Source organism: Ursus maritimus, unplaced genomic scaffold, assembly GCF_017311325.1.
Source record: "Ursus maritimus isolate PB19 unplaced genomic scaffold, ASM1731132v1 scaffold_11, whole genome shotgun sequence".
NCBI classification, from domain to species: Eukaryota; Metazoa; Chordata; class Mammalia; order Carnivora; family Ursidae; genus Ursus; species Ursus maritimus.
Window position 1 is genome coordinate 65,623,152 of NW_024423453.1, and position 26,552 is coordinate 65,649,703.

At 52.4% G+C, this 26,552-nt stretch overlaps 1 protein-coding gene across 1 annotated transcript in view; it reads right to left on the reverse strand.

The window, feature by feature from the left end:
• LOC103675989 (L-gulonolactone oxidase) overlaps window positions 1–26,552 on the reverse strand; it is a 34,764-nt gene extending 8,212 nt beyond the window's left edge. The window contains exons 1-11 of the mRNA XM_040625721.1: window positions 26,512–26,552; window positions 26,286–26,412; window positions 25,879–25,980; window positions 23,582–23,707; window positions 21,019–21,113; window positions 17,382–17,476; window positions 15,732–15,744; window positions 15,326–15,488; window positions 5,580–5,687; window positions 4,566–4,642; window positions 441–590 (exon numbers count right to left, since the gene is read on the reverse strand). Coding sequence (XP_040481655.1) covers window positions 441–590; window positions 4,566–4,642; window positions 5,580–5,687; window positions 15,326–15,488; window positions 15,732–15,744; window positions 17,382–17,476; window positions 21,019–21,113; window positions 23,582–23,707; window positions 25,879–25,980; window positions 26,286–26,412; window positions 26,512–26,552 — 1,097 coding nt within the window. The remainder of the gene's footprint in view (window positions 1–440; window positions 591–4,565; window positions 4,643–5,579; window positions 5,688–15,325; window positions 15,489–15,731; window positions 15,745–17,381; window positions 17,477–21,018; window positions 21,114–23,581; window positions 23,708–25,878; window positions 25,981–26,285; window positions 26,413–26,511) is intronic.

Consider the following 26,552-nt stretch of genomic DNA (forward strand, 5'->3'; position numbering starts at 1 on the left):
GGAGAGAGACAAAGAGAGGGGACACTTCCAAGAGAAAGCTGTAATGAGGTCCAGGGCTACAGACCTAGCCTCGGTCTTCACCAGGCATCTCTCCCAAGGCAGAGCACCTGCCCCTGGCATGCTAGGTGGGCTCTGCTCCCCCGACAGATGGAATGCAGGGGACAGTCTTTCCAAAAAACAAGCTAGGCAGGAAGGCCCACAGTCCACGCCCACATGCTGTGACCCACCTCAGGGCTGGGGAGGGACTGACAGGAGAGCAGAGGGGACTCCGTGGCTGCTGTGCCCTCAGAGGCAGAAGAGCTGGGCCCAAGGGTGCCAAGAGGGGACTCGGCCTCCAGGGTGCCCCCTACGAACGGGCGGGACCGGGAACCTGGCTGGCAGTGTGTGTGCCGGGGCTGCGCGAGGACCCGGACCCCGCAGCTGGCCCGCACAGCCCCTACCTGGGGATGGCCCAGTCCTGGACGTGCTGCTTGAAGCGGCACTCGTAGGTGAAGATCCTGTGGCTGAGGTCGCTGCTCTCCTTCTTCCTGGTGAACAGGAGCCAGAAGAAGAAGCGGTTGATCCAGCCCACGAGGCCCGGCAGGAAGGAGCTGGAGGGGCAGCGCAGAGGGCAATTCATGATCATATGATCGGGAACCCCACGTGGCTCGCTCGGTTCAGCATCTGCCTTCGGCTCAGGTCATGATCCCAGGTCCTGGGATTGAGCCCTGTGTTGGGCTCCCCGCTCAGCAGGGAGCCAGCTTCTCCCTCTCCCCCGCCCCCTGCTTGTGCTCTCTGACAAATAAATAAAATCTTTAAAAAAATAATCCTGTTATTCAGCATTTAGCGAGCCCCCGAGGTGCGCTTACAAAGCATGGTCTCCCCCTCCCACCCCTGCCAGAAGCCCCTTCTGGGGAGCCCACCAGCATGCCCCTACTCCACTACCCAGGACTAGCTTGTTTTCAGTGTTTGGGTTGTTTTCATTCTTATTGTGGTAAAAAATACATAACATCAAATTCACCCTCGTAGCCGTGTTTAAGTATGAAGTTTAGCAGTGCTAAGTGTATTCACGTTGTTGTGGAGTGAGTCTCCGGCATCTTGCGGAGCTGCCACTCTGTCCCCTGAGAACAACTCCCCACTGCCCCTCCCCCAGCCCCTGGCAGCCCCCATGCTGCTTCCTGTCTCCATGAATCTGACTGCTCCAGGCACCTCCCAGAAGTGTATTCCTACAGTATTTGTCTTCTGTGACTGGCTTCTTTCCCTCAGCATCTTGTCCTCAAGGTTCATCCGTGTTGTAGCCTCTGTCAGAACCTCCTTCCTTTTTAAGGACGAATAATATGCCATGGTAAGTACAGACCACATTTCGTCTATCCATTCATCCATCGGACATGTGGGCGGCCTCCACCTTTTGGCTATTATGCATAACGTTGCTATGAATATGGGTGTGCAAATTATCTCTTTGAGTCGCTGCTTTCAATTCTTTTAGATATATACCCAAAGGGGACACAGGTCCTGAGGCTGGTTGCAGGGGCCTGTCCGGTCATCCCATTCATGAACCCAGGTCCCGCCAGCTCGGGCTCCTCCGAGTTGAACTGGCTCTAATCGCATCAGTGGTGGCTCGTGCCTCTCCTGGAGTCACTGTAGACGCCTGGTAACACGGCTTGGTCTGGCTTCTCCCTGCCCACAGTGGCCTCTGCTTAGAGGCACCCTCCCAGATGCCTGTCCCTTGTCACATCCCTGCCGTCTCACTGTCTGTCAAAAATCCATCCCAGCTGCTCAGAGCACCTGGTGGGGGTTACAGGTAACAGCAGATTCAGGGCCTTGCATCCTGCCACTTGGGTGCGGCACAGAAGCCGTTGTGAGAAGAGAGGGAAGTGAGGTCTAGTAAACACCTTTCAAGCAGACTTGACATTGAATCCTCCAAACAACCCAACTGTTGCTAGCGGCTCTACTTTATATATGGGTAAACTACAGCTCAGAGAGGCTGAGCGATTTACCCAGAGTCACACAGCAGGAAAATGAAGAGGTGAGGATCAGAGTCCAGGTCCCCCTGAATCCACAGCTCATGCTGCTCCCATAGTCCCAAGTTGCCCAGTTTCCTGGGACTCAGAAGGGGTACCTGGGTACCTGCCGCAGGGGTGGGGTGCAGGGAGAAGGATGTCATCTGTTTCAAGGCAGATGCTCTCTGGTGTCTCAGAGGCCAGCTGGCTGCGGTGGGGCTTCCGCTGGCCCCTGGGCACAGGGCTCTTCTAACCAGAGTTGCTGAGCTTGGCCTTGGCCCTGGCTCACCCTCCAGGGGCCTGTTCCCAACGGACAGCCTGCCTTTCTCTCCTGGTCAGCTCTGGCCACCACCATCACTCCTACAGGGGACCACCACTGAACTCAGAGATAGGCACCAGGCTTTTCATTTGGCGTTTCTTACACAGATGTCCAGAAGCCACTCCTAGGTACCAGGCACTGTTCGGGGCACTGGGGACCGAGTGTGATGGGACAGACAGGGTCCCTGCCCTTGCAGGGACACAGGGACACATTGAGTCTTACTGTGAAGCAGCCATTAAACCACCAGGTATAATCTGTTATTCACTCTTCATTCCCGCACCTTAGGGCATGCAGCTTAGTGAGCTCCGCCGAGCTGCAGGGGCGAGCCAGGTGGACGCGGTTTCCAGAAGCAGCTAAGCCAGAGCCACGTGGGCTGAACTCCGAGGCTGCGGAGCTCTCACAGAGCGTCCACTCAGGCCAGAAAGGGCAGCAGTGATTTAGAGCCCAATTTACCTGGGTGCTCACTGGGCTCGGGCTCCGCAGACACACACACATAAGCTGCCGAGAGGCTGTGATGGAAGGTGGAGAGCGAGCCTGACTGGGCATGTTCCACTCACTGCCAGCCATAATCTGCTGGTGCAGTAGCCCCCTGGCACGCTTCCTCCCGGCTCCCTGTCCCTTCCCTGCTCAGATGAGTCCCAGCTTGCATTTCACTCTCCTAACACCTTCCAGGTGGTTAGTCACCCCAGCGTGGGTCCCATCTGATGCCACCTGTAGCTCCCCTACCCTGGGGAGGGCCAACTCTTCCCCAGATGCCCGGATGCAGGCCTATGGTGCCGAAGGTCTCAGCCGCGTCCAGGACTGACAGGAATTCCAGCTAGTTCCACAGGGCCTGTCGTCAGTGCCACCCTTGATGGGCTTTTCTGACCTTTTGGTAGGGAAGGATTTCTTGACAAGACACGGAAGTCCCCAAGGTAAAGGAAGAGATGGCCAAATTTCACTATATGAACATTAAATACATCTACACGTCAAAAAAAAAAAAAAAGCCACAAAAGTGAAAGACAACACAAACAGGGAGACGTTGCAACACAAAAAGTGAGTGCCCAAAATATATCAGTAAAACCCTACAGAACAGTAAGAAAAAAATACCCACTCAAATTTTAAAAAGGGCAAAATACATAAAGAGGTGCTTCAGAGGGGAGAAATCCGAAGGATCAATAAAATGAAAAATGGTGCACCCTTACGGGTAAGCATGGAAATAAGAATTCAGACCACAGTAAGATACTATTTAATTCATGCCACATGAAAGTGTAAAAGCCTGACAATTCCGATTTTGACCGGCTGGCGCAGCACAGAGAATCTGACAGTGCCCAGCGAGGTACCTTGGCATAACCACTTGGGAGAACAATTGGATCTGGGGACACTGAAGATACTCATACTCGATGGCCAAGGAATTCCACTCAGGAGTAGTCCACTCATGACAAACTCCACTCAGGACAAAAATAAAAATGCACCAGGAGCAATGGTTGAGAATGCTCACAGCAGTACGGAAAAAAAAAAAATCCTAGAAACCACCCAAATATCTTAGTATGGATAAACACATCCTGATAAATGCCCACAGTGAAAAACAAGTAATTACAGCTATCCATATCAACATGGGTAATTATCACTATCAACACTGAATTACCAAATTTATTATTTCAGGATTCATATAACTAAAGTGTCAATAAAAGCAAGGGATTGGTAAGCATACAGTTCAGGGTAGTGATTACTTCTTGGTAACCCCTTGGAAGCTGTGATTTGGGATTTCACAAAGGACACGCCAATTGTACTCAAGTTGTGTCATTTCTTAAGCTGGTGGTCACCACGTGGGTGCTTATTCCATTATTCCTTATACTTTGTTTTCTGTATTATTTTGCATGTATAAAATACTTCAAAAAAATTACATGATGCCATTCCATGTCTTGGCTGGATGCAAAGTTACCATTCAAGGCCCTGTGAAACCTTCCCCACCACTCAGAGTTCCACTGGCAGACATGGGGCCTGAGCATGAACAGAGATCTTAGGCTGGGAAGGAGGTAGAAAACAGGACAATATGCGAAGATGTACATATCACCTGGGAGCCAGAGAGTAGAGCCTGGGCATTGGTCCTTCTAAAAAAGCTCCTCAGGGGATTTGAATGTACAGGCAGAGTTAGAAATCACTGCTCTAGACCCAGGAGACAGACCCAATTCACATGCATAAAGGCCAGGGTGTTACTCTTCTCAGGGACCACATCCTCAACAGCATATAGCAGATGCTGGAAGAAGGTAACCTTGCATTCCTACCTGATCCAGAGCAGGAACTCCAGTAAATAGAATCCGACGGCATAGTCCCAAAACCAGTTGGCAGAAGAGGAGGGGGGCTGGGAAGAAAAATCCGTGATCAGTTCAGGGCCAGATCTCAGCTGCTTTCATATACATAGACATATATATATACATACACATGTACATTTAAATTTTAGTTAACGTACAGAGCAGTACTGGTTTCTGGAGTAGAGTTCAGTGGCTGCTTTCTGACCTATGCATCACAGTGCCCCTTAGAGATGTGTCCCAGGAGTGGCTGCACATGTGTGTGTGTGGGGGGGAGGGGTGACCCACCTACCAGGACAATTGAAAGCCTCACTCGGTGACACAGCCAAATCTCCTGCCCCTTTCATTTCATGTGTATTTATGCATGTACATATTTTGCACAAGACAAAGATGTGCATTTGTCCCTTGTCTTCTGAGCCCGTGAAGCAGGTGTCCAGCGATCCCCATTTATGAAACCTATGCCAGCCCCTAACATACAATGAGTGTCATTGCTTTTCCTTGACTTGTCCTGTGAATGTTCATCCTAAGTGATGGCTTTGTGCTTTGCTGAGAAGCAGCCCATTTGCTAAGGACATGGGGGAAAGACAAAACTTGATTCCTTCACCTGTCCAGTTGGGGGTGGGAAAGACGGGGCTGTCGGAGGGAAGGTGGGGGTGTATTAGGTGGTTCGTCCAGGTATAGCCCAGCTGCCTTGTACTCTATCTTATCCTATCCTGTTCTGCCAACACTTCCGCTCCCCTCTCCCTCATCTAGGCTGTCCCTTGACCTCACTCCTACACATCCCTACTGTGGTCACCTGGACCCTTATGGGACCAACTTTCCTTCCTCCTTCCACCCTCCCGCCTTTTCTGCTTCTGTCCTCATGCTCAGTGATGCCCACTCTTGCTTTCCCTCTCACACCTCACTGATCATCAGCACAATGACAAATGTCAGCTTCCCTGGGGACTGCAGGCTGTGTGTGAGGGTGGGAAGGAATGGTGCTGTTGCTACCTTGTTGGTGTGGTCCTGGTAGATGACGCTGACGTTCTCGCTGTGTGGGAACCAGAGGAAGCGGAAATACTCGGATTTCTTCAGGTGGCTGTCCAGGTTGTTCAGGACCTGACCTCGGCAGAAGGAAAAAGGGAAGACTGTGTTGGTTACAGGATGATGGTGGGGAAGTACTGGGAGTCAGGGCCTGGGGGTGCCTCAGTTTCTCCCCATCAAAAGGAAATACTTAAAATTGCCCTAACATTGTCAGATGACATGGAATGTGGCTTGTAATTCATTGGACATTAAAATGTTCCTTTTGCATGTTGACTTCCCCAAGCAGCTCACAGGATAGAAATGATTTCTTATTTGTCCTGGCTTGAACAATTCCTAGTTATATGAGTTTGGGCAAGGCACCTAATTCCCTGTGCCTCAAGTTCTTCATCCATAAAATGGGACTAATAACAATACCCATGTTGGGACTGGTATGAAGATGAAATGCATTAATGCCTCGAGAGTGCTTACGATGGTGTCACAAATATGGTAAGCACTGTACAGGTGTAAGCTGCTGCTGCTGCTACCCTTACATTGTCATCACCATTATCCTTTATCCCCATAACGCCCCTCACATCATGGGTCCTTAATAAAATGAACAGAAGAATCTCGCTGTAATGTGACTCATCATTGTACTCCTGGAGATGACATCAGAGAGCAGATCATGTCTTCCTAAAACCCATCGGGCAGATAGAGGACAATTTCTGAGACAAGGGTAGACAGACTGGGCATTTGACAGGGAGCTGGGAGGTTGAGGAAAAGCACACTGGTCTTGGAGTAAATTCTGGACTTGAGTCCTGGTCTGTAGCTTACAGTCTGCATGACCTTGGAGGAGCCATGTACCCTGAGCTTTGGCTTTCCTATCAATAACATGTGAGCATTTGTGCAATGAAATGACATAACCTATGTCAAAGCTCCCAGGTACAGTGACTGCCATGTGGCATGTGGCCAAGGAACAGTTTGGTTCTGGATTTGATCAATGCTAGCACACGCACACCAACCAGTCCTATTCCCCAAAGTCCCTAGCTGTGACTTCCAGAAAGCTTTGAGGCCTCTGGGTAGCATTTCTCCATCTGTAGAATGAAGACAGTAATACGTTTCCTTCCCTCCTTCAAGGGATCTTGTGAGGAGCAGAGGAAATCATGGATTTAAAAGCACTCTATAAGCTGTGTAAACTCAACATTTGAGTGAGGGAGGACAGAGTGTCAGGAAAAAAAAACTTCCTGACCAAGCACACTGTGGGGAATTTGGTACCCAGTACAGATAAAAGGCTGTATCGAATCATGGGTTAATACAGTGTCTAAAGAGGTTGGTGAGCTTGAGGGAGGATGGCCACATCTGATCAGGAAGGTGAAGTCAAGATGAAGCACTGAGATGAACCCATCTAGAACTTAAGTCTGGAGTGTCTGAGGGCAGTGGAACTTTGGAATTCTGGGTCTTTGTCATGACTGTCAGGGAGGCCCCCTGACTCGCAAGCAGTGCATGGTAGAGCCAGGGATACAAGGACGGGTGGACGATTGTTGCATTCAAGTAATGTGGCTTTCCTCCTAACCCTCCCCCACCCCACCCCAGCCCCAAGCTGTTGGTCCCCTGTTGTACTCTGCAAATGTCTCCCCAGCCTTCTCCTGTGACCCACTGCTGCTGTTGTGATATAGCCCATGCCCTTCTTAGCTGTCACCCATACTCTTGCACTGGCCCTCATAATATCCCCCCTTTCTCATCTCTCCAGACAACATCTCCAGAGAACATCCAAAGCACAGCTCAGAAGCCCCAGCAGCTCTCTATTTCCTACGGAATAAAACCCACACAACTTTGTTCAGCGTCCAGATCTCTGTCCACAAACACTGTCTGATATAACAGCTACTGGCCACAACTGGCCATTGCGCACCTGAAGTTGACTTATCTGAGCTGAGATTTGTATAATTCAAATGCTCCTCATAAAGCCATCTCCTCCCATCCTGAGTGGCTTCTACATATATTGCATCCATCCCAGAATTATATTGTAGTTACTGAAGCATCCATCTGTCTCTGAAATTGGGCAACATTCTCTTATAGGTCAGGGACTATCTCATCCAGCTTTGGTTCCCCCTGCTAGAGCAGAGATCAGCAAAATGTTTTATGAAGAACCAGACAGGAAATATTTTAGGCCTTAGGGGCCCTATGGTCTCTGTTGCAACTATTAAACTCTGCCACCGTAGCGTGAAAGCAGCCAGACAATACATTAACAATGAGCGTGGCTGTGTGCCAATAAAACTTTATTTACAAAAACAGGCAGCGAGACAAACTTTTACCTGCGGGCTGTACTTTCTCAATCCCTTGACTTAGAGCTGCTGGCACAAGGCCTTGCACAGAAAATGCTGGAGTACCCTATCACTCCTTATTTGAGGAGGAAGGCTTTTCCTGCTGTGCTGAAGGCCCAGGAAAAGTTTAGGATGAAATCCCAAGGCCCCTGTCACTATCACTTCCATCCTGACAGAGGGATGGGCCCATGGTCCACAGGACTCTCACATGGGAAGCCTCTGGGCCGAGCTGATTTTCCCCTGGGGGAGCCAAGAGCACAGCCTGCTGGCTTGGCCTAGAGGATGGGGCTAGGACACTGGAAAGGAGAAAAACCCCCATCTCCTCATGGTTGGCATCCCAGACCATCCAACTCTATTGTCCAGAATGCCAGTAGTAAATGTAATGGCGCCCTTCTCAGCTCTGGTGCCGGAATCTAGCTTCCTACATAGAGTGGGGTGATGAGAATCAACCCCCCTATTACACTTTGTGCCTCTCTCCTGACACCAGCCATTTGTTTTCCTCCCTGCATGAGAGAACAAGGCGTATCTTACACACACACACACACACACACACACACACACACACACACACACACACACTTCTAAGCTTCTAGAGGCATGAACCATGCATAATCAAGCTCTGGACTTTCTGTGGGCCCTAACTATGCACCAAATGGTTGCCGAATGGTGGTGGAACAGTGACCCCCCCCCCCCAACTGTAACTTAAACTCTCTCCTTCAGGACCCACAAACCATCCTAACTGGAGAAGGATGTTCCCTAGGATCATGGACTTCCTTGCTCTGACCTGTGTTTCCTGGGAGCACTACCACAACCATTTGGGTCCCACAGGAATCTCTTCCTTGGCACACTATTGACATGAAGGGTTCTAGAGGGTTCTGTCCACCCCGATTTAGATGTTGTGGCACTGTGGAGTTGGCTTTTGGGAACTGGCTATCAGGCTTGTGAGCAGAGGGCTTTGAGTTGACAAGGGGTGGGGGGGTCCTCAGCCTCAGTGGACAGTTACCCCAGGGAGTGGCTAGCATCTGGATGCTGACGACCAGGTTGGCGATAGAACTAGGACCAATCCTGCTTCCTGGGGTCTGTGGCAGCCAGCTGTCCTCATCACATCTCATTAAGCTTTGGGTGGCATAAAGGGCAAAAAGGTTGACAACAATTTCTAAAACCTTCACGCCTTCTAACTGGTTGTGATTCCATACCGACCAAATGGCAAGCGTCTAAAATGCTGAGACTTTGCCAGAAAAGCTGAGAAGGCTGCCCCTTTCTTGGCACCACAAAACTGGACGAGCCAACATTCCCCCCCCCACCTCCCAGCATCTAGAAACACTGATTCCAACTCTCCCTGGGGCCCAGGAATGACCGTTTCCCCTCACATAGCTTTGAGCAGCGTTCAGAAATCATGCTGTAATGTACTGAGGAGAATCAGTAATGGGAAGCACAGACTCGTATCTGAGACGGACCACCACACAGCATGGGTGGAAGGAGATGGGGAAAATCCCAGGAAGGATGGATTTTTAATAAATTGCTGGTTAACTGACCTTAAGTTGCCTTGTATTGAGCATGGCCATGTGTTTTGTGGATGTTGGGGTACAGGAGGCTGCAGATAAAATCCCTGCCCTCCAGAAAGGAATCACTGAGCAGCAAGACGGAGGGGGAACATTTCAAGAAGTGGTGACAATGTCCATGAGCAAAGCAGAGTGACCAGCACCCCAAGCTCGGATTCTGGGATCTACCCACACAGCCTGTGTCAGTAAGTAATAGTCCCTGCGAGTAAAGTCAGAGAGAAGAGGCGCCGGGGGCTCCTCTCTCTGAGACTCTAAAGGAAAGCAAGAGCAGAGGGTCCACCTTCTGTGTTTCCTTGCGTCCTGACAGCAGCCTGTGCGGACACTGGAGCACTCTTCCCCACCATGCAGGTGAGGAATCCAAGCTCAGGGAAGTGAGGAGACTTCCCCAGACTCATACAGCGTGAGTGGAGACACCGGGCTTCAAACCTGGTGGTGTGACTTGGAGAAGATTCCCAGCCTCTACGTCACACGCCTCATGATGGGTCTACCTGGGCTCTTCCAAAGTTCAAGGCTGGAAGACCCATGGTAGGTGTTTAGTGAGCACGTGCTGGATGGAAGGCAGGAAGGAGGAGAAGAGGGAAGGAAAGACGTAAGGGAAGGGAAAACGGTGGCGCAGCCAGAGCTTCAAACCCAGCTTTATGCACCAGAAGCGGCTGTCATTCTCCTTTGTCCTGGCTTCCTGCGCTCCTACTCTCAAATGCTCCCCCTGTAACTCAGGGCCAGACAGCCTGGAGGGCTTGGCCATCAGCGACAAGCCCGCGGTCAGAGAGGACATGATGCCGGGGAGCCGCGAGCCTCTGGGAGTGGCCCAGACATAGAGGCAAACACTCAGGGAGTTTGCCACCCGAATGGAGGTGGGGCAGCTTCCTGGGAACCTGAATGGCTGGAAACCAGGAGCAGGTACCAGTGTCTGAACGGGAGGGTGCCCTGTCTTCCTGTTGGTTCTCAAAAACTTCATGCCTCCTGAAGGTTACATCCAATTATTGCTCCTTTTAGATTAGAGGGAAAACATCTGAGGCTGAGCAAGGATGAGAAGTTTCTAATGATGATTTTCTGATCCTCCCTCCTCTTCCATGGGTTTCTTTCCTTTGAGGGGAGCAAGGCCCGTGTTGTGTGGCTTTCCATATCCACTTAGCTCTTCCTCCTGAGCACTCAAAGCCTCTTAAAGGTGTCCTTTAAAGGCTTCTTTGAGCGGAGAGAGCAAAAGCAAACTGAGTATGGAGCCACTGATTGCACACAGCCCCCCTTGGAATAAACCACAGGGCTGCAAATGCCACCGACCCTCCGTGGCAGCCCTTGTTTCTGGCCTGTGAGTGTGGGGAAGGCTGTGGGCAGGTTTGATGGCCCTGATGATGGGCCTCTCAGAGAGCCAGGCTGGCTCTGCAACCCTGCGGGGAGAGCGGCAGCCATGGGTTCACAGAAAGGGGGAGACCCACAGAGGGCTTGCTGCCTCACAGACACCTGCTCCAGGAGCCCTCTTGGGGTGAGCTGGGGTCTATGTGGGAGCCGTGGGAGTGTTCCCACGGGGCTCAGGCCTCTCCTTGTGGGTAGGGCCCAAGCACTTCACCAGGTGCTCCAACTGAGAGAAACAGTAATGTGGGAGGTAACTCTTGCCTCCAGGGTGTGGTGAGCAAGTGGGGGGACAGCTTTGCACCCAGGCGCTGCTCTGACTTACAGAGTGTCAGAGCTGAGAAGGCCTTAGGGGCCATCTGCTTTGACCCTGCTTTTAAAAGCTAAAGAAACTGGGGACCCCACATGTGAGGGATTTGCTCAATCAGGGTAGCAGGGACCCTATTCAAACAGGGCGGCAGCACAGCCAGACTCGGGGGCCCTGCCTCCCTCCCTGGACACCTTTCACTACATCCTGTTGAGTGTTCATTGGTTTGTAACTTGTGTGTGTGTGTGTGTATGTGTGCGCGCACACACACACGTGCGCTCACGTTGTCTTTTAGGGGAGGAGATGGCAACTGCTATTTCTCATGTGTCACCCTAGCCTTTCAAAATCAAAGAAGTTGGAAGCTCTGAGAAGAATGCAATCCATTGCCTAGAGCCACTGAGAATTTTCAAGGATGGCGTGACTAAGTCAGAAGTCTCCACATTGAGGTTAAGTTGGAGGCAAAAATATCCTTGTGCTCTGGACAGACACAGAGGCCAGCCTCTGTGTGTGTGTGCGTGTGTGTGTGCGCGCACATGCATGTGTGAGTGTGTGGGGGGAGGCGGAGGGTGGCCAGAGAACAGGCTCCACTAGAAGCAGGACCTGGCTGTAATCAATCTTAGTCGATCTCAGCTGGGGCAGAAGAGGAGCAGAAAGAGAACAGACCAGGTATCAGAGACCACTCATCCACTTGGCTACAATACCCTGGTAGGAACCTGGGGGCCTGTGCTACTGGCAAAAAGAAGCAATTTTTTTTTTTTTAATCTCTGGGTCAACATCTTCATCTTAACAAGTAGTAAGTGCTGACCTATCTGAGAGGCAGGAAAACAGATTCAGCAGTAAAGCCCGTTACAGCGCCTTCCTGCTTGAAGTGGTCTGTGCTGCCCATCTCCCTTCCTCGCTGGATCCCCGCTCCCCTCCTCGCTGGTGATACTCATCCATCCCACCACCTGCCCCCTGTTCCCCTGAAACCATCCTCACCAAGGCCAGCTACAGCCTGCTGATGACCAGACCGGTCAACACGCAAACTCCCCAAGGCATGAGACCTTGCTGACTGCTCCAGCCCAGACACCTGGCATCCCTTGCCCCTGTGGCCATCCTCTCTTCACGGGCTTCATTCCTCTATAACCCATCCTCCTCGGTCTCCTTGACACCCTTTCCATCTTCTTATCCACTCCCTTCTCACCCAAAACCCCTCTCTCTGGGTGATCTTGCCTACCCCATGACCACTTAGGGGGCTGATGACCCCTACTTTGGCCTGAACTGTATCCATCCCACATTCATATATTGAAATCCTAACCCCCACTACCTCGTAATAGGACTATATTTGGAGACAGGGACTTTAAAGAGGTAACTAAGGTCAAATGAGGTCACTGAGTGAGCCCTAATCCAATATGACTAGTGTCCTTGTAGGAAGAGATTAGGACACAGATATGCACAGACAGGAGGTCATGTGAGGACGAGCAAGAAGACGGACATCTACAAGCCAAGGGGAGAGTCCCCACAAAGAACCAACCCTGTAGACATCTTGATCCAGTCCGTGCTATTACTGCAGCCCTAGCAGACTAACACAACCCCTCGATCTGCACCTCCAGCCTCTGCCTCCTGCCTGAGTCCCAAACGTGCGAAGCCAGCTGCCTTCCTATACCTCCACCTGAGACACCTCAAATCTGAGTTCCCAAACTAAACCCACCATCTCGCTCCCTGCACCTGCCATGCCTCCTGGATTCTCCACCTCTGTGGTAGCACCATTTCTGCCTCCTGCCTCCGACTCCCTCAACCCCACACTCAGCTGCCAAGTCCTACTGGTTCCTCATCTTAAATCTCTCTTAACTTGTGCCCTAAAAAAAGTGGGCTTGGCTCTGTAATTCAGCCCCTCGTGTACCTCTCCAGGCTATGCCCACTCTACCTCATTCTTTTCCAAATCTCCCTCCCAGCACTGACTTTGGTCAAAGCGCTCTCTGCCAGGCTCCCTTGGGACATGATGGTTGTTATGGACTATTTCTTCATCTGCACTGGCTCCTGTCTTCAGTTTCAAGGCCCGGGGCAGCCTGGCTAGTCGGTGCATCCTGGAGCCCCAGCTCCAAGACTATCGTGCCCTCGTTAGCCATGTCGGCATACCTGGTTAACCTCGGAGTGGGGACCAAGATGAGCGATCTTTGTAACCTCCCCCTGCATGCATTTCTGTAATTCCTTGTCTCTTCACAACGCTTTGGCTGAGAAGACTGGCACACTTGGTTCAGAAGCAGCAGGGATGAGGGATGGTGGAGGATCTGTGATCTCCTATGCAGCCAGCCCAGGGGCAAGACACCGGGAGGGTACAGAGGACGGATGGTAGCAGCCGCCAAGGGGCAGAGAAGCAGACTGTCCCTGGGTCTGTTGAGAAATAGATGTACCCAGGCTTCTCAGCTGAAGCCTGAGAAGAATGCACGGGTTGTATCTCAGTGGAGGGTCCCTGCCACATCTTGCTGCATGACCAGGATAGAGGGGTTGCCCAGGATGGAGGTGTTGCCCCTCTGAGTAGTACAGAATGACAAGCCTGAGGATACTAGAGGCATGAGGGCTGAAGGGAAAATTGATCTTTGCAGTGGGTGCTCAGAATATTCCCTGGCCTTAGGAGTCAGCCCTAAAGTCATCCGAGTCTCAAATGCTGACCCCACAGGAGGCCTCAATCAACATGCCTGGCACTGAACAGAACGTAGGATGCTTTCTGAACCCTACTTGGAGTGAACAAGGGGTCTAGACCTGCCCTCTAGCACTGGTCTGGGAGCTTGTAGCTGGTTGAGGCAGGCCTAGGTGGCCCCAAAGAGCTCAGAGTCTGGGCTGGTTGCAGGCAGAGTCATGTGGGCCTCCAGCCAGCCCCTCGTGGGACTTTCTGGCTTAGCTACACCTTGTCCCTGCCAAACAATTCCATGAAATGTCCTCGTCTCAAACCAGTCCTACTTTCTTGGGCCAAGGCATCAGGCAGTTCACTTGCCAATTACTGGCCCATCAGGCTCAGTATTGGTACTCCAGGGATCGATGCTGCCCCCGCCCAGACCCGTGGAATCACTTTCTTTACCACCAACTGGGAGTTCTGGGGATAAATTTCCACCAAACATCATGCCTCTGAGTAGGGGGCCTTCTGGATTTAAGGCCTTTGCCTTGTGGCTTCATGCATTAGAAATTCTGAGGTCAGGATTTGAGACCTGTTTCTAAGTAACAGTATTTTCCTTTTATCACTGACTTGGTGCCATTGGGGGCATATTGTAATACGGAACTAGATAATTTATGTGTGTTACCTGATTTAATCCTCAGATTCAATACTTTAAGGTAGATATTGTTAACTCTCTTTCTGGATAAGGAAATTAGGGCTTAACAAGGTTAAATGATAGGCTTAAGGTCACAGCTTTGAAGTGGCAGGGCCAGCATTCAAGGACAGGTTAATTGAATTGCCAGTCCCATCTTAAGCACGTTGGGTCAGTAGTGTTTACATCACTGACTATTCCAACTGTGCAGAGGGTCTACTCATATCGAATGATAAGGTGACCATGGAGGAACTCAAAAGACCACGGAACTTGGAACGATAGATTCGAGCCCCATAGCTTAGTGATTACCAGCCACAGACCCCGCCTGCCAGGCGTTTCAGGACTGCTGCATGCTACCCAGCCATCCATGTATCCAATCACCCATCCATCCATGCATCGATCCATCTATCCAGCCAGCCAGCCAGCCAACCAACATGCTTTTCATTCATTCCCAAAACAGTCCTATCAGTCAGAAGTCCTCCTTTCTGCCCTCCATCACCTAGATCCACAGCCCCTGCATGTGACCTGAGGCAGCCAGCCCGATGGAAAGTTAGCCCACCCACTTGGCTGTGAAGAAGCCATTGTAAAGGGAACACAGGGCACACTGTCTGGCTCAGTGCAGTTGAGAGTTAATGCCTTTCCAGGAGCAGTCAGCTCATGCCAACACAGTATCTCCCCTGGCAAGTCTCTACCCAACTTCCCTTCTCGCCAGGACATCTGAGCTTCACTGACCTGCTCAGAAAGGGACGTGGCCACAGTATCCTTGGGCCAAGGAAGAGTTAGAGAGGTCAACCTACTCCCCTATTCAGGGGGCCAGCAGAGCCCCCCGGGGTCGTCAGTGGAACATGGCCTACTTGTCAGCACCCTCCCTTTATTTTCTGAGGTTGAGCGGTGGCGAGCAAGACACCAGTACCTCTTCCAGGGTTGAGGGGAAGGAAATCTCCTGCAAGTGGAACTGTGGCACACACTGCAGGGTGACGGTGAGGATCACCCCCAGGCAGCCCAGGTGCACTCGCGCCGCCTGGAACACTCCCTCTGGCTCCAGGCAAGGCCCTCCCTGCCCTGTGTGTCCTGGGCTGCGAGAGGCCAGGTAGCACCACGCCCCGAAGATCAGTGCCATCTGGCCACAGGGCAACAGGGAAGCCAGGCTCTGTCTGGGCAGCATTAGCCCCCAGTCTCTTACCCTGGGCCCCCATTTCCAGAGGAATCCTCTTTTATCGCCGGTTTAAGTACTTCTCCACACTCTGCTACCTGCTAATTCGGATGGAAATTGCTTTTGACATGCGTGGTTGGTGGCTGGGTGCTCCGGGTGAGAGAACAGAGAAAGCTGAACTAATTCTAATTAACAGCGACCAAGACCAGAGGGGAGAAATTGGCAGAAATGGGGCACGACGGCCATCTGTAGGAGTGAGGGCATCAGAATGATTTTTATAAAAAACAAATTTTGTCTACGATCCAGGGCTGTGAGTGAGAACTGGCCAGTGAAACCCCTCTCCAGGGTCCAGCAACAAAGACAGTAGGCACTGCTTTACCAGCTGTGTGACCGAGGGCATGTTATCCAACCTCTGTTTCCTCATCTGTAAAATGAGGACAGTAACTGTCTCAGAGATAGCATGTGCAGTAGCCAGCTGAGTGTCTGGTGTACAGGGGACACCGAAGATATCAATCCTCTCCCCTTGCTCCCAGCCATTGCCATAATATGCAAAATAAAGCAGCGGGCCTCTCCCACTCCTTTCCAGGGGCTGGTCCTGCTCAGCTGAGCTTCCTAAGAAAAGGGGCCAGGAAATCTCATGCGCCTTTTGATTTGTGGTGACCCAGAATTATTTCATACTCTGCTGAGCATTTTTTAGAAACTGCCATCAGCCCTGGACAGTAGATCAGGACTGTGGCCTAATCTTGGGGGGTGGCTGTTGTCTGTCACCCCCCATTACCACTGGGCTCTGCTGGGCAGGGAACCCAGCTTTGAGGGCATCGTGGCATGTTCATGAGGGCTCCAAGTACCTGGGGATCGGGTCCCACAGAGCCCAGCATGCTTTGGGGCAGCAGCTCTTGCTATGGGAGGGGTCGAGCACGATGAACACAGCTGCCCTTGGTCGGCGTCCCTCCCCTGGCTCATGCCCTTCCCCCACGACAACCCTCGCCTGCTGGGGGATTCTGTGGGGCTTTTGTGGTAGAAAGAGGGAGGGGAGGAGGACAAGAGCAACCAGAGTCTGTGCACAATGCTGGTGAGAAAGCAAAGAGAAGTTTTAAGGGCAAGTGTGAATCAGGCCTGTTACGAAGCCCCTCCGAAGGGTGGCTCCCAACACAGAAACCACGAAGTGTCCTTGGCTCAGCCACGTAAGTAACATACACTATCTCCTTTGGTCCTCCTGGGCTGAGGATTGTTCTCTCCAAGTTACAGATGAAAACAGGGAGGTCCACAGGAGTTAAGTAACTTGCCTACACGCGCATGTCTACTATATGTTGAGGCAGCTTTTGAACCCAGATCTGAGTCCAGAATCTGTGTTCCTAACCAGTTCCCCAAACTGGACTCTCATTAAGTTTAAGAAGTGCTTTTCACTGACCACCAGGGGCAGATCGGGGCCCACAAGTGCTGGACTCCACTCCAGGTAGCCCCAGCTCCAGTCCGGGCCCCTCTGTGACTTGCTAACCTGGGAAGACCTCTTGCCGTGTCCGGCTCCTGGCTCAGACCTTTCGATGGGGATGGAAACTTTTGCCCTGCTTGCCCTTTCTACAGGGTGGCCAGGATGCTCCCAAGAGGCGGGATGTCTCATCACTTGTGTCTGTTGCAGACGAATGAGACTTAAAGGAGATAAAGTGGCTGGAGGACACCTGCCACTTGTCTGTCAGAGGCAGGGAGCTAGGGTGGCTTTGAGGCCGAGGGAGCCCCTAATTTCCCAGGAGCTGCTGTAAGAGGTACCCACCCACCCCCACCCCTGGCAGTCAGGGGAGCAGCCAAGCAGGGGGACTCACCTGGGTGGCCAGGATGCCGTGTTTGATCCCCGTGTTGTGCGTTCCAGACCCGATGACGCCCCCTGCAGTCACATCTGACACAGCTCCCAGGCTGGGCTCAACAGGAGGGAGCAAAAGGGACACAAGGGACCTGTTAGGCTCCCCTGGGACCAGACCGTACTCATCCCCTCCACTGGGCTTCAGGACAAGGCACTCAGAGCAGAATAACAGATTCATCTCTTGCCTAGGTTCTGGCCCCGAATGTACTGTGACTTAGCTTGTCTGACTTGGTGGCCCTTCCCCTCTCTGAGCCTCAGCCTCCTCATCTCAGTGGCCTGTCAGATAAGTTGGTGAGGGCATGGTTTGGCTCTGAGGGGGGTGCCTGCCCGGCTCTGGGCTTTCTGCAACGTGGAACATGCCTTTCCTCTGGCCCCCATCTGTCAACAATAGCTTCTCCACCAACCAAAGGCCCAAATGCTCCTGCGAACACCTCTCTAGACCCAGCCTGTCAAGGCCTGCAAGTCCCTGAGGGAGTGACCTGGTTCAAATGGCTCACACAGCTGTGCCAGGAAGGTACGAGGAGGTGGGAGCTTCCTTAGCCACCAGGAAAGGAGGAGGACGACGTTCTGTCACCTTCAGGCTCAGAAACGCTCAGGGGTTCCTCGGGGCCCCGAGGACAAGCCCACGTCCCTCAGCCCAGAGTCCCGGGCCCTGGAAGGAATACTAACAGCACTGTGTGTACACAGGAGGACCAGAGTTCCGAAGCGGAGCAGGAGCCCTCTAGAGGCGTGCTCTGGGGGCAGGAATTAGAAAGATGTGCCCAGAACTCAGCATCCAGGGAGAAGAGTGCTCAAAGATCTTACTTCTTAGCAGCGTCCTCTGAGACATCCTAGCTCTAGCTTAAAGCAGAAGGAAACTGATGTTTATGTTACTAACGGCCCCCTGGGTGCCGAGGCGGTGGGAGCGTTACGTGCTACACGATATCTTCACCACAGCTCAGCCCACCTGAGCACTGGGCTCACAGGGGAAGCCGTGTGCCCACCGCCACACACACCCTGGCTCCCAGCACAGACCGCGGGCCCGAGGCAGGCGGACCCTGGCTCCCAAAGGCACTGCAGGACACCTGCCATTAAGACAGTGATGAGACAGTCCAGCCTCAGACCTTCCTGTGGAGGCGGTGAGACCTGGGGACTGTCCTGGCAGAACAGGAAACGGACAAAAAAATCCAAGGCTCTCCAGCCTCCCCTTACTCACCCCCACTACCACCTTTGTGTCTAGTCTTGTGTCTTTGTCCACATGAGTTGGCTTACTTCTGAAAATACCAGAATGTTTTAAATGAAGATTTTATTTACTTATTTGAGAGACAGACAGAGCAGGAACGGGGGGAGGGGGAAGGGGCAGAGGCAGAGAGAGAAGCAGATTTCTCGCCGAGCGTGGAGCTTGATGTGGGAGTCTGTCCCAGGACCCTGAGATCATGACCTGAGCCAGAATCAGACGCTTAACCGACGGAGCCACCCAGGAGCCCAGAAAATACCAGAATGTTAAGAGAGGATCGTGGAATCCTGCTCTAGGGAAATCCTCCAATGCGAGGAAAGGTCTAGCATGAAGACGTTCATCACAGCATTACGCAGAATCGTGACAACCTGAGGAGGGCTTCAGCGCCCACGAACGGGGTGGTTAATGGAATTGCAATGTGTCTCCTCCTGTCCCTGCAGCCTACCAGACTAAAAAGCAATATGGAAATGGGTTTGTGACCACTGTGTTCAAAGAAATAAGCTGGATTACAGCGAGGCCCTGAGGGAGAAGGGTCAAGGAAGGATGGATTAGACTGGCCTCTGAGAGGCTGGAGATCACACGCCCAGGGGAAAGGTCAACTCCAGAACATGTGGAGCTAGGCCCCCACGGAGCCAGAAGGCAACGAGCATGGACATTTATGGAGCAGTTATGTCAGCCAACCTAAACTCATCCAGGCCTCTGAGCGTCCTGTTTGAAGACCCATTTTCTAGGCCTGAGGCCCATTAAGAAACTTGACTAACAGCGAATAGCAAGATTTGCACCCAGGCCATCTGCTTCTGGAGAAGCAGGGTGGGGTCTACACCAAGCTGCTGTCCTGCCTCCTCTGGTTCACCACATGGTGGACTGTTCTAGAACTTTCCAGCTGTGTGACTTTGGTAAGTCACTTTGCCTCAGACCCCGGTTTCTTCCTCTGTAGCTTCTATTCCTCACCTGTCAGCACCCAGCTTGGGGCCTCAGCTCTGTCCTTCTCTTCAGCCGCCCAGCCACAGATACTCCTGGAGTTCCCACAGCATCCTTGGAGCTGTCCACCCAGGCTCCTCTGCGATACACAGGATAGGACATCCTGACTCCCTTTGATTGGCAGAAGGGCCCCATGTAGGCAGCCACTGAGGAGGACTTGGTTCCCAGGGGGGACAGAGACACACCATGAACAGGGCACAGAGATGCGTCAGAGTCCAGAGGCTAATGCCCAATGTTACTAGAACAAGTCTCTTCCTGTCATCATTGGTCACAGACTATCTGCTCATCGGCCCCTGTATGCCCCCACATTCTCCCCATTCTGGACTTTTGCTCATGCTGTTCTCTCTGCCTGAATCCCTTCTTTCCCCTTTTTTCTGGTTTATGCCCCATCATCTTTTAGGACTCAATCCAGGGGCCCCTTCTGCAGGCTCCCAGATTCCTATCCCGTTACGTATTCCCCTGCCTGCCAAGGCTGAACCCAGGGCCACCTGAGAGCCCCACAGTGCCCTGGACACTTCTCTGCATTGAACCTATTGTCTTGCATCATGCTTATCATTTTGGGTGTTGGTCTGCCCCTTGCCAGGAGCTCCTTGGGTTTTACTCATCTTTGCCTCTTGAGGGCCTGAACAAGACCTACACGTGGTAGACACCTCATAAATGTTTGAGTCGCCATCATCTTTGGAGAAGCAGGAACAGGACAGAATAGTTTCCAGAATAAAGTTGTAGCAGTGCCTCCCAGCCTGTGATAACAGAGTGAAGGCAAATGGACCACCCACACTTAAAAACAAACAAGAGGCTTCTGTGGGTGCAGTTTTGAGCTGCAAAGTGATTGCTACCCCAACATCCAAAACACCTGTCACCTTTCTCCAGAGGTTGAAATTCTACAGTTAGACATTCAATCCTTTGGCTATATTTGACTCCTGTTCCAATGGAAACCCCCTGATACTAAACCAGAGCAATCCCTGACATGTTTGCATAGAGAGATGAGTACAACCATAGGTAGGTATACCCTGAACATGCAGACTGTGGTTCAGTCTGCGTGTCCTTCTGTTCCTCTGTGCTTATTTTGCATACTCTTCTGTCTGGGTCCATGCAGCTGTTTATTTCAAATTTTAAGAAAAACTTAATCCATAATTTTCACACCCCTTTACAAGGCGGTTACTTAATGCTCGGCCCACCTCTGACCTGTTTCTTTTTATTCTTGCACAATGGTTCCTGAAATCATGGACGATGGGAGACAGGTACCCCATGGGGAAAGAACAGGGGTTCAGAGAAAGGGGGGTACACCCTGGGAAGTGTTTCTCTCTCTCCTCCCAGATCCTTGAGTGTCCGGCTGAGACCAGGGCCAGGGGTGGTGGGCAGTGCTGGCCCACCAGGCATGGGAGAGGTGGTTCTTACTTGGACAAGGCCAGGCCGTGCTTGCCCAGCTGTGGGTGCAGGTCAGCCAGGAGGATGCCAGCCTCCACAGTCACCTGCTTCTTCTCTGTGTCCACCTGCAAAAGACCAGCATAGGCTGGGGTGCGCTAGGCTCTCACCCAGCCCTTCCCTGGCAGCCACAGTCCCGCAAATATGAACATGTCTGTCCTAGCCTGTGGTCAGCTCAAGCCACCGCTTGCTGCAGGCAGCCGAAGGGAGTGTGGGCAGAACCCTGGATTTGCTGGAGTTTGGGGAATATAGTCATTCCCCCCTTATCTACAGGGCATATGTTCCAAGATCCCAAAAGTATGCCTGAAACCACAGGTAACACCCACCTTTATAAATACTATGTTTTTTCCTATATACACATACCTGTGATAAAGTTTAATTTATAAATGATGCACAGAGGGTCACAACCATAACTAAAAATAAAATAGAACAATTGTAACAATATACTGTAATAAAAGTTACGTGAATGTGGTCTCTCTTAAGATATTGTACTGTTCTCAGGCTTTTCACCTTGCAAGGATGTAAGATAAAATGCCCATGTGTCGGGATGAAGTGAGGTGAAGGACATAGGAATTATGAAATAGGATTAGGCTACTGTTGACCTTCTGATGATACGTCCTTCTGTCCTTCTATGATCCTTCTGATCAATCTGCTTTCAGAGGGTGGTTGACCGAGGGTCATTGAAACCAGAGAGAGCAAAACCATAGGTAAGGGGGGGACTAGTGTAGTCTGTGGAACCCCTCCTTCTCACAGGGGAAGGAAATGAGCAAGGAAGAGAAGGGGTTCGCTCAAGGTCACTGGCAGAGCTGGACTAGCATTCAGGTCTCCTAACTGCCACAACCGTGCCCCCCAGACTAGGAAGGTGGGATTCCTACAGAGCTGCTCAAAGTCACCAACTAAGGAGGGTCTAATCCCGCAGGGGCTTGAGTTTGCTAGTTGGAGTCCGAATTCTCCACTTACTCTCACCCGGGGAGGTCTGAGGCGAAGACTGGGGACTGGAAGGGGACAGGAGGTTCCCACATGTGCAGTAAGAGCACTAGAAGATTCCCGGTAGCCCAGGGAGGTTAGAGCAGAGTCTTTTCTTTGGCAGGGAGGAGACTCAAGTTCAGCGACTTTAAGTCACTCGCTCAAGGTCACGCGAGAATCGGGGGTGGAACTGAGAGGAGAATCCACATCTGCGTGACTCTAAATGAGCAGCTCATTGCACTGACCCTGAGCACAGAACTGGGCAAAATCAATTGTTGGAGCCCAATCCTCACTACTTAGCAATCAGAGTTAATTACTGCCATGACTGACATCTTGACCAGAACGTTTTCTACAGGGTGGAGACTGTCAGCCAGAGCAAGGGAGGAAATAATAGAGAGGAACCCAAAATCTCTGCTAGCAGGGCTGGGTGGAGAGGAGGTTATGTGGCAAAAACTGTAGCTTGGGGGACTTGGCCCTGTCAGGGGAGAATAGGGGTCCTCCTTTTTTTTTTTTTTTTTTTAATGATTTTTTATTATATTATGTTAGTCACCATACAGTACATCCCCGGTTTCCGATGTAAGGCTCGATGATTCATTAGTTGTGTATAACACCCAGTGCACCATGCAATACGTGCCCTCCTTACTACCCATCACCGGTCTATCCCATTCCCCCACCCCCCTCCCCTCTGAAGTCCTCAGTTTGTTTCTCATAGTCCATAGTCTCTCATGTTTCATTCCCCCTTCTGATTACCCCCCCCTTTCTTTATCCCTTTCTTCCCCTACTGATCATCCTAGTTCTTATGTTCCATAGATGAGAGAAATCATATGATAGTTGTCTTTCTCTGCTTGACTTATTTCACTTAGCATTATCTCCTCCAGTGCCGTCCATGTTGTAGCAAATGTTGAGAACTCATTCTTTCTGATAGCTGAGTAATATTCCATTGTATATATGGACCACAACTTCTTAATCCAGTCATCTGTTGAAGGGCAGAATAGGGGTCCTCCTAACGTGCAGGGCACCTATCTGGCCTCTATGCCCTGGCAGGTGCCCAGAGGGCAGGGACGGGGCACTCACCAAGTGCTGGCTGAATTGCACGGACAGTATCTCAGCACAACGCTGGTGTTAGACTCCCGAGTTTGTGCCCAGCTCTGTCACTGATTGGCTGTGTAACCCTAGGCAAGTCACTCACCCTCTCTGATCTTGTTTCCCCATACGTAAAACGAGTTAAGTGTCAATCCTTCCAGACTTGTCATTGTGAATGCATCTTTGGGGGTCTGACTTGCCATTCTTCCAGAGAAGCAGACAGGGAGCCCTGGCAGGAGGGGTGAACATCCTCTCTGTGACCACAGGGAGGCGCGCACACCTGACAAGAAGCCTGAGGAGGCCCAGGGAGGGCTCTGGGGAGGGGTGATCACGGGCGGTCAGAAATTGGGGTGTCACTTTGGATTCAGGGGCAGGGAGGGGATCAGGCTTGAGGGCAAAGTCTAAGGTGTTTCCTGGGGCCTGGGGTGGAGGCCGAGGCTGCCGGGCTGGGGGCCAGCAGGGGTGGGGAGCTGAGGGCTCTGAGTACCTGGAGTAGCCGGTTCATCTTGCCCATGTGGATCATGAAGCCATCGGTGCAGGCGATGTCCGAGGGCGAGTGGCCACCGCCCACCACTTTCACCCGCCTGTTCTGCTGCCTGGCCAGGGCCAGCACCTGCCAAGACGATGCCGGAGTCAGCCCAGCTCCGGCCTTTCTCCGTGAGGCAGCCGGAGACCTTGCGGGGCCCGCAGCAGGGTGGGCCGCCCAGGCTTCACACCCCCCGGCCTCCAAGGCCCCTGCCTGGCTGGAGGCCGCTGTGCAGTCCACTCCGGGAAAGGGAGCGAGAATGCAGGGCCAGGAAGTGAGCGGGATGGAGAACCAAGGAATCATCCTAAGGTGGGGCTCCCATGCGCTCTCCCCGCTGCAGCTGGGGGCTCTTCTGTGGGCACACCTGATCGCATTCTTCCCTGGCACAAAACCTTTCAAGGACACCCGAGTGCCTTCAGAATAAGGTCCCGGCTCCCGTCTTGGCCTACCTGGGCTCGGCTGCCTCCCGAGCTGGAATGAAGGCCGCTGGGGGTGACAGTGACTTAATTTGACTCGGTACCTGTGTCTGCCCAGGCCCAGCCCCACTAGTGTTTAGTGATCACTGAATGAATAAATAAATAAATGCCTGGTATCCCTTAAATGAATGCATTCCCTTTCACCCTCACGTCCCTGCTCAAAAAGCTCACATCTGGTCCACGGAACACTGATTTGACAATGGGTACCATGAGGGGTTCCATGAGCAGGTGAGATTGGAAGTGCCTGTCTTTTCCACCCACCACGCCTGTGGTATGTTTAAGACCACGGGCTCTGCAACAAAGAAATCTGTTTATCATCATCTTCCGTGAGCCCCCTTGACCACACAACCGACTTTTAGGACCCTACTAGCCCTCTAGGGAGACATCAGCCCGCAGCGGCCTCCACCTGTTAGGAATTCACAACTGCGTAGGCCAGCACAGCTGAGGAACGGCCTTGGCCTATGGCCGTCTCAGCATACCTCCAACTGTTCCCTCAGCTCAGAAGGAAGCCAGTTGCCTTGGCATTCAAGGCCCTCTGATCCCACCATCCCAGCCTTTCTCTTCTGCCCTCTGCCCACTCATCCTCTGCCCACTCATCCCTTCCAGGCATGTCTGTCCCCACCCTGGACCCGTCACTCACTGACTCCCCACACTCCCTTGCTGGCAGTGCCCTTCCCCAACCCCCTGTGGAGCTTTTGTTCATTCTCCTGGGTCCAGCTCAACCGCTTCTCCTGTGTGTAGCTTTTCCTGCAGGAGAAGGTGGGGGCTTTGACTCAGACAATCCCCATGTGACTCCTGGCTCTGATACTTATTAATATGGGAAAATAACAAAGCCTCTATTAGCCTCAGTTTACCCATCTGTGAAACAGTATAATTGCAAGTGATTATAAATATGCAGTGAAGGAAAAAAACAAGGAGCGGCGACAGAGAACACTGGGGCCATACTGCAGATTAGGTGGTCTGGGAGTCCAGCGAGGAGCTGAAGTTTACCCTGAGACCTAAAGGATGAAAAGGAGTTAGTCATGTGAAAAGTTAAGGGACAGGCATTCCTGGTGGTAGGGACAGCAAGTGCAAAGGCCCCGAGGTAGGACAAGGTTTGGTTTATCTTTTGAACGAAGGGTGAACCAAGGCCAGGTGATACATGGCCTTGGGAGTCAAGTTACAGTTTTACTCCACAAACAATAGGGAGACTCTGAACGGCTTCAAGCAGGGGAGTAGCCCCCTCCAACTTACATTTTAAGAAAACTACTTCTATTGATATGGAAGTTACATTCCAAGGAAGTAAAAACAAAAGCAGGGAGACCAGGGACAAGGCCACCGCAGGTCATGGTGGGTGAGGAAGGGATGGTGGACTGGGCATGGAGAGCGGCAACGGTGCCGAACAGAAGGGGATGGATTCTGGAAACTTCTGGGGCAAGTCTTGCTGGTGCCAGATAAGGGTAAAGAAAAGACAGTGCCCCACTTCCTGGCCTCCAGTTTGAGCAAGCAGGTGCCCCATGCAGAGACAGGCAAAGAAGAGGCTGAAGTCTGTGATGACTCTGGGACACACAAGGACAGCGCCCAGACGAGGGCTCTGAGCTGGAAGTGTAATGCCAGCAGCCACCGGTGGCCTGCTCAGTTTTCACGTGGGGCTGAACAGGGGAGGCAGGGGCCTGGAGCCCAGACTATAGTCGGCTTCCTCAAGCTCTCGCCTGGCCAGCAGTTCTGGGGTGGGGGGTGCGTGGGGAGGAGGTTGCTCCTAGCCAGGCAGGGCCTGGTCTCTAGCCCTGGATGCACACTCACCTCTCTGATCTCCTCCACGGACGTGGGCTGATAGTACATTTCTGGGCAACAGCCGTAGGTCCTAGCCCAGTTCTGGAACTTGACTCCTTTGTACCCATGGACCTGTGAGGGGAAGAGAGCTGGGTGGCTCAGATCCGTGGCTGCCGGCTGCCCGGACGGCCCTCCACGCTCCTGCCATCGTAGGATGGGAGGCCAGGCCTGGGCGCCGAGCCAGGCTCTTCCGCACTGGTCACGTCTCCGGGCGGTGGGAAGATGTAACAAGCGCCGGAAGCTCGGAAGCCGAGCAGGTCTTCCCTGACCCCGCGCGGCCAGATCACACGGGCCACATCCCTCCTCAGTAGAAGGGGCGGGGTGGAGCTGGGGAAAGCTGGCCTCGGGGCTCCTGTCCCCTGCTCTGTCTGGGGCACCTCTCCGAGGGACCCAGCAGAAGGTAGACTCCGACCGAGCAGGGTGATGGGAAGGGGCGGCCGGAGCTGGCCTAGTGGCCCCAAGAAGGACTTGGAGCTGGCCTTCAGCTCTCCCACCAGGCTCCTCCTGCCGGGAACGGCCAAGTCTGGGAGACTCCACAGCAGCCTTCCTGGCCTCTAGACCAAAGCAGGGAGCCCTGGGGATAAGCCTTTCGTTTGCTGGTACCGGCCTGTGTACCCAGCACTGTACTGAGATCCTTTATACAT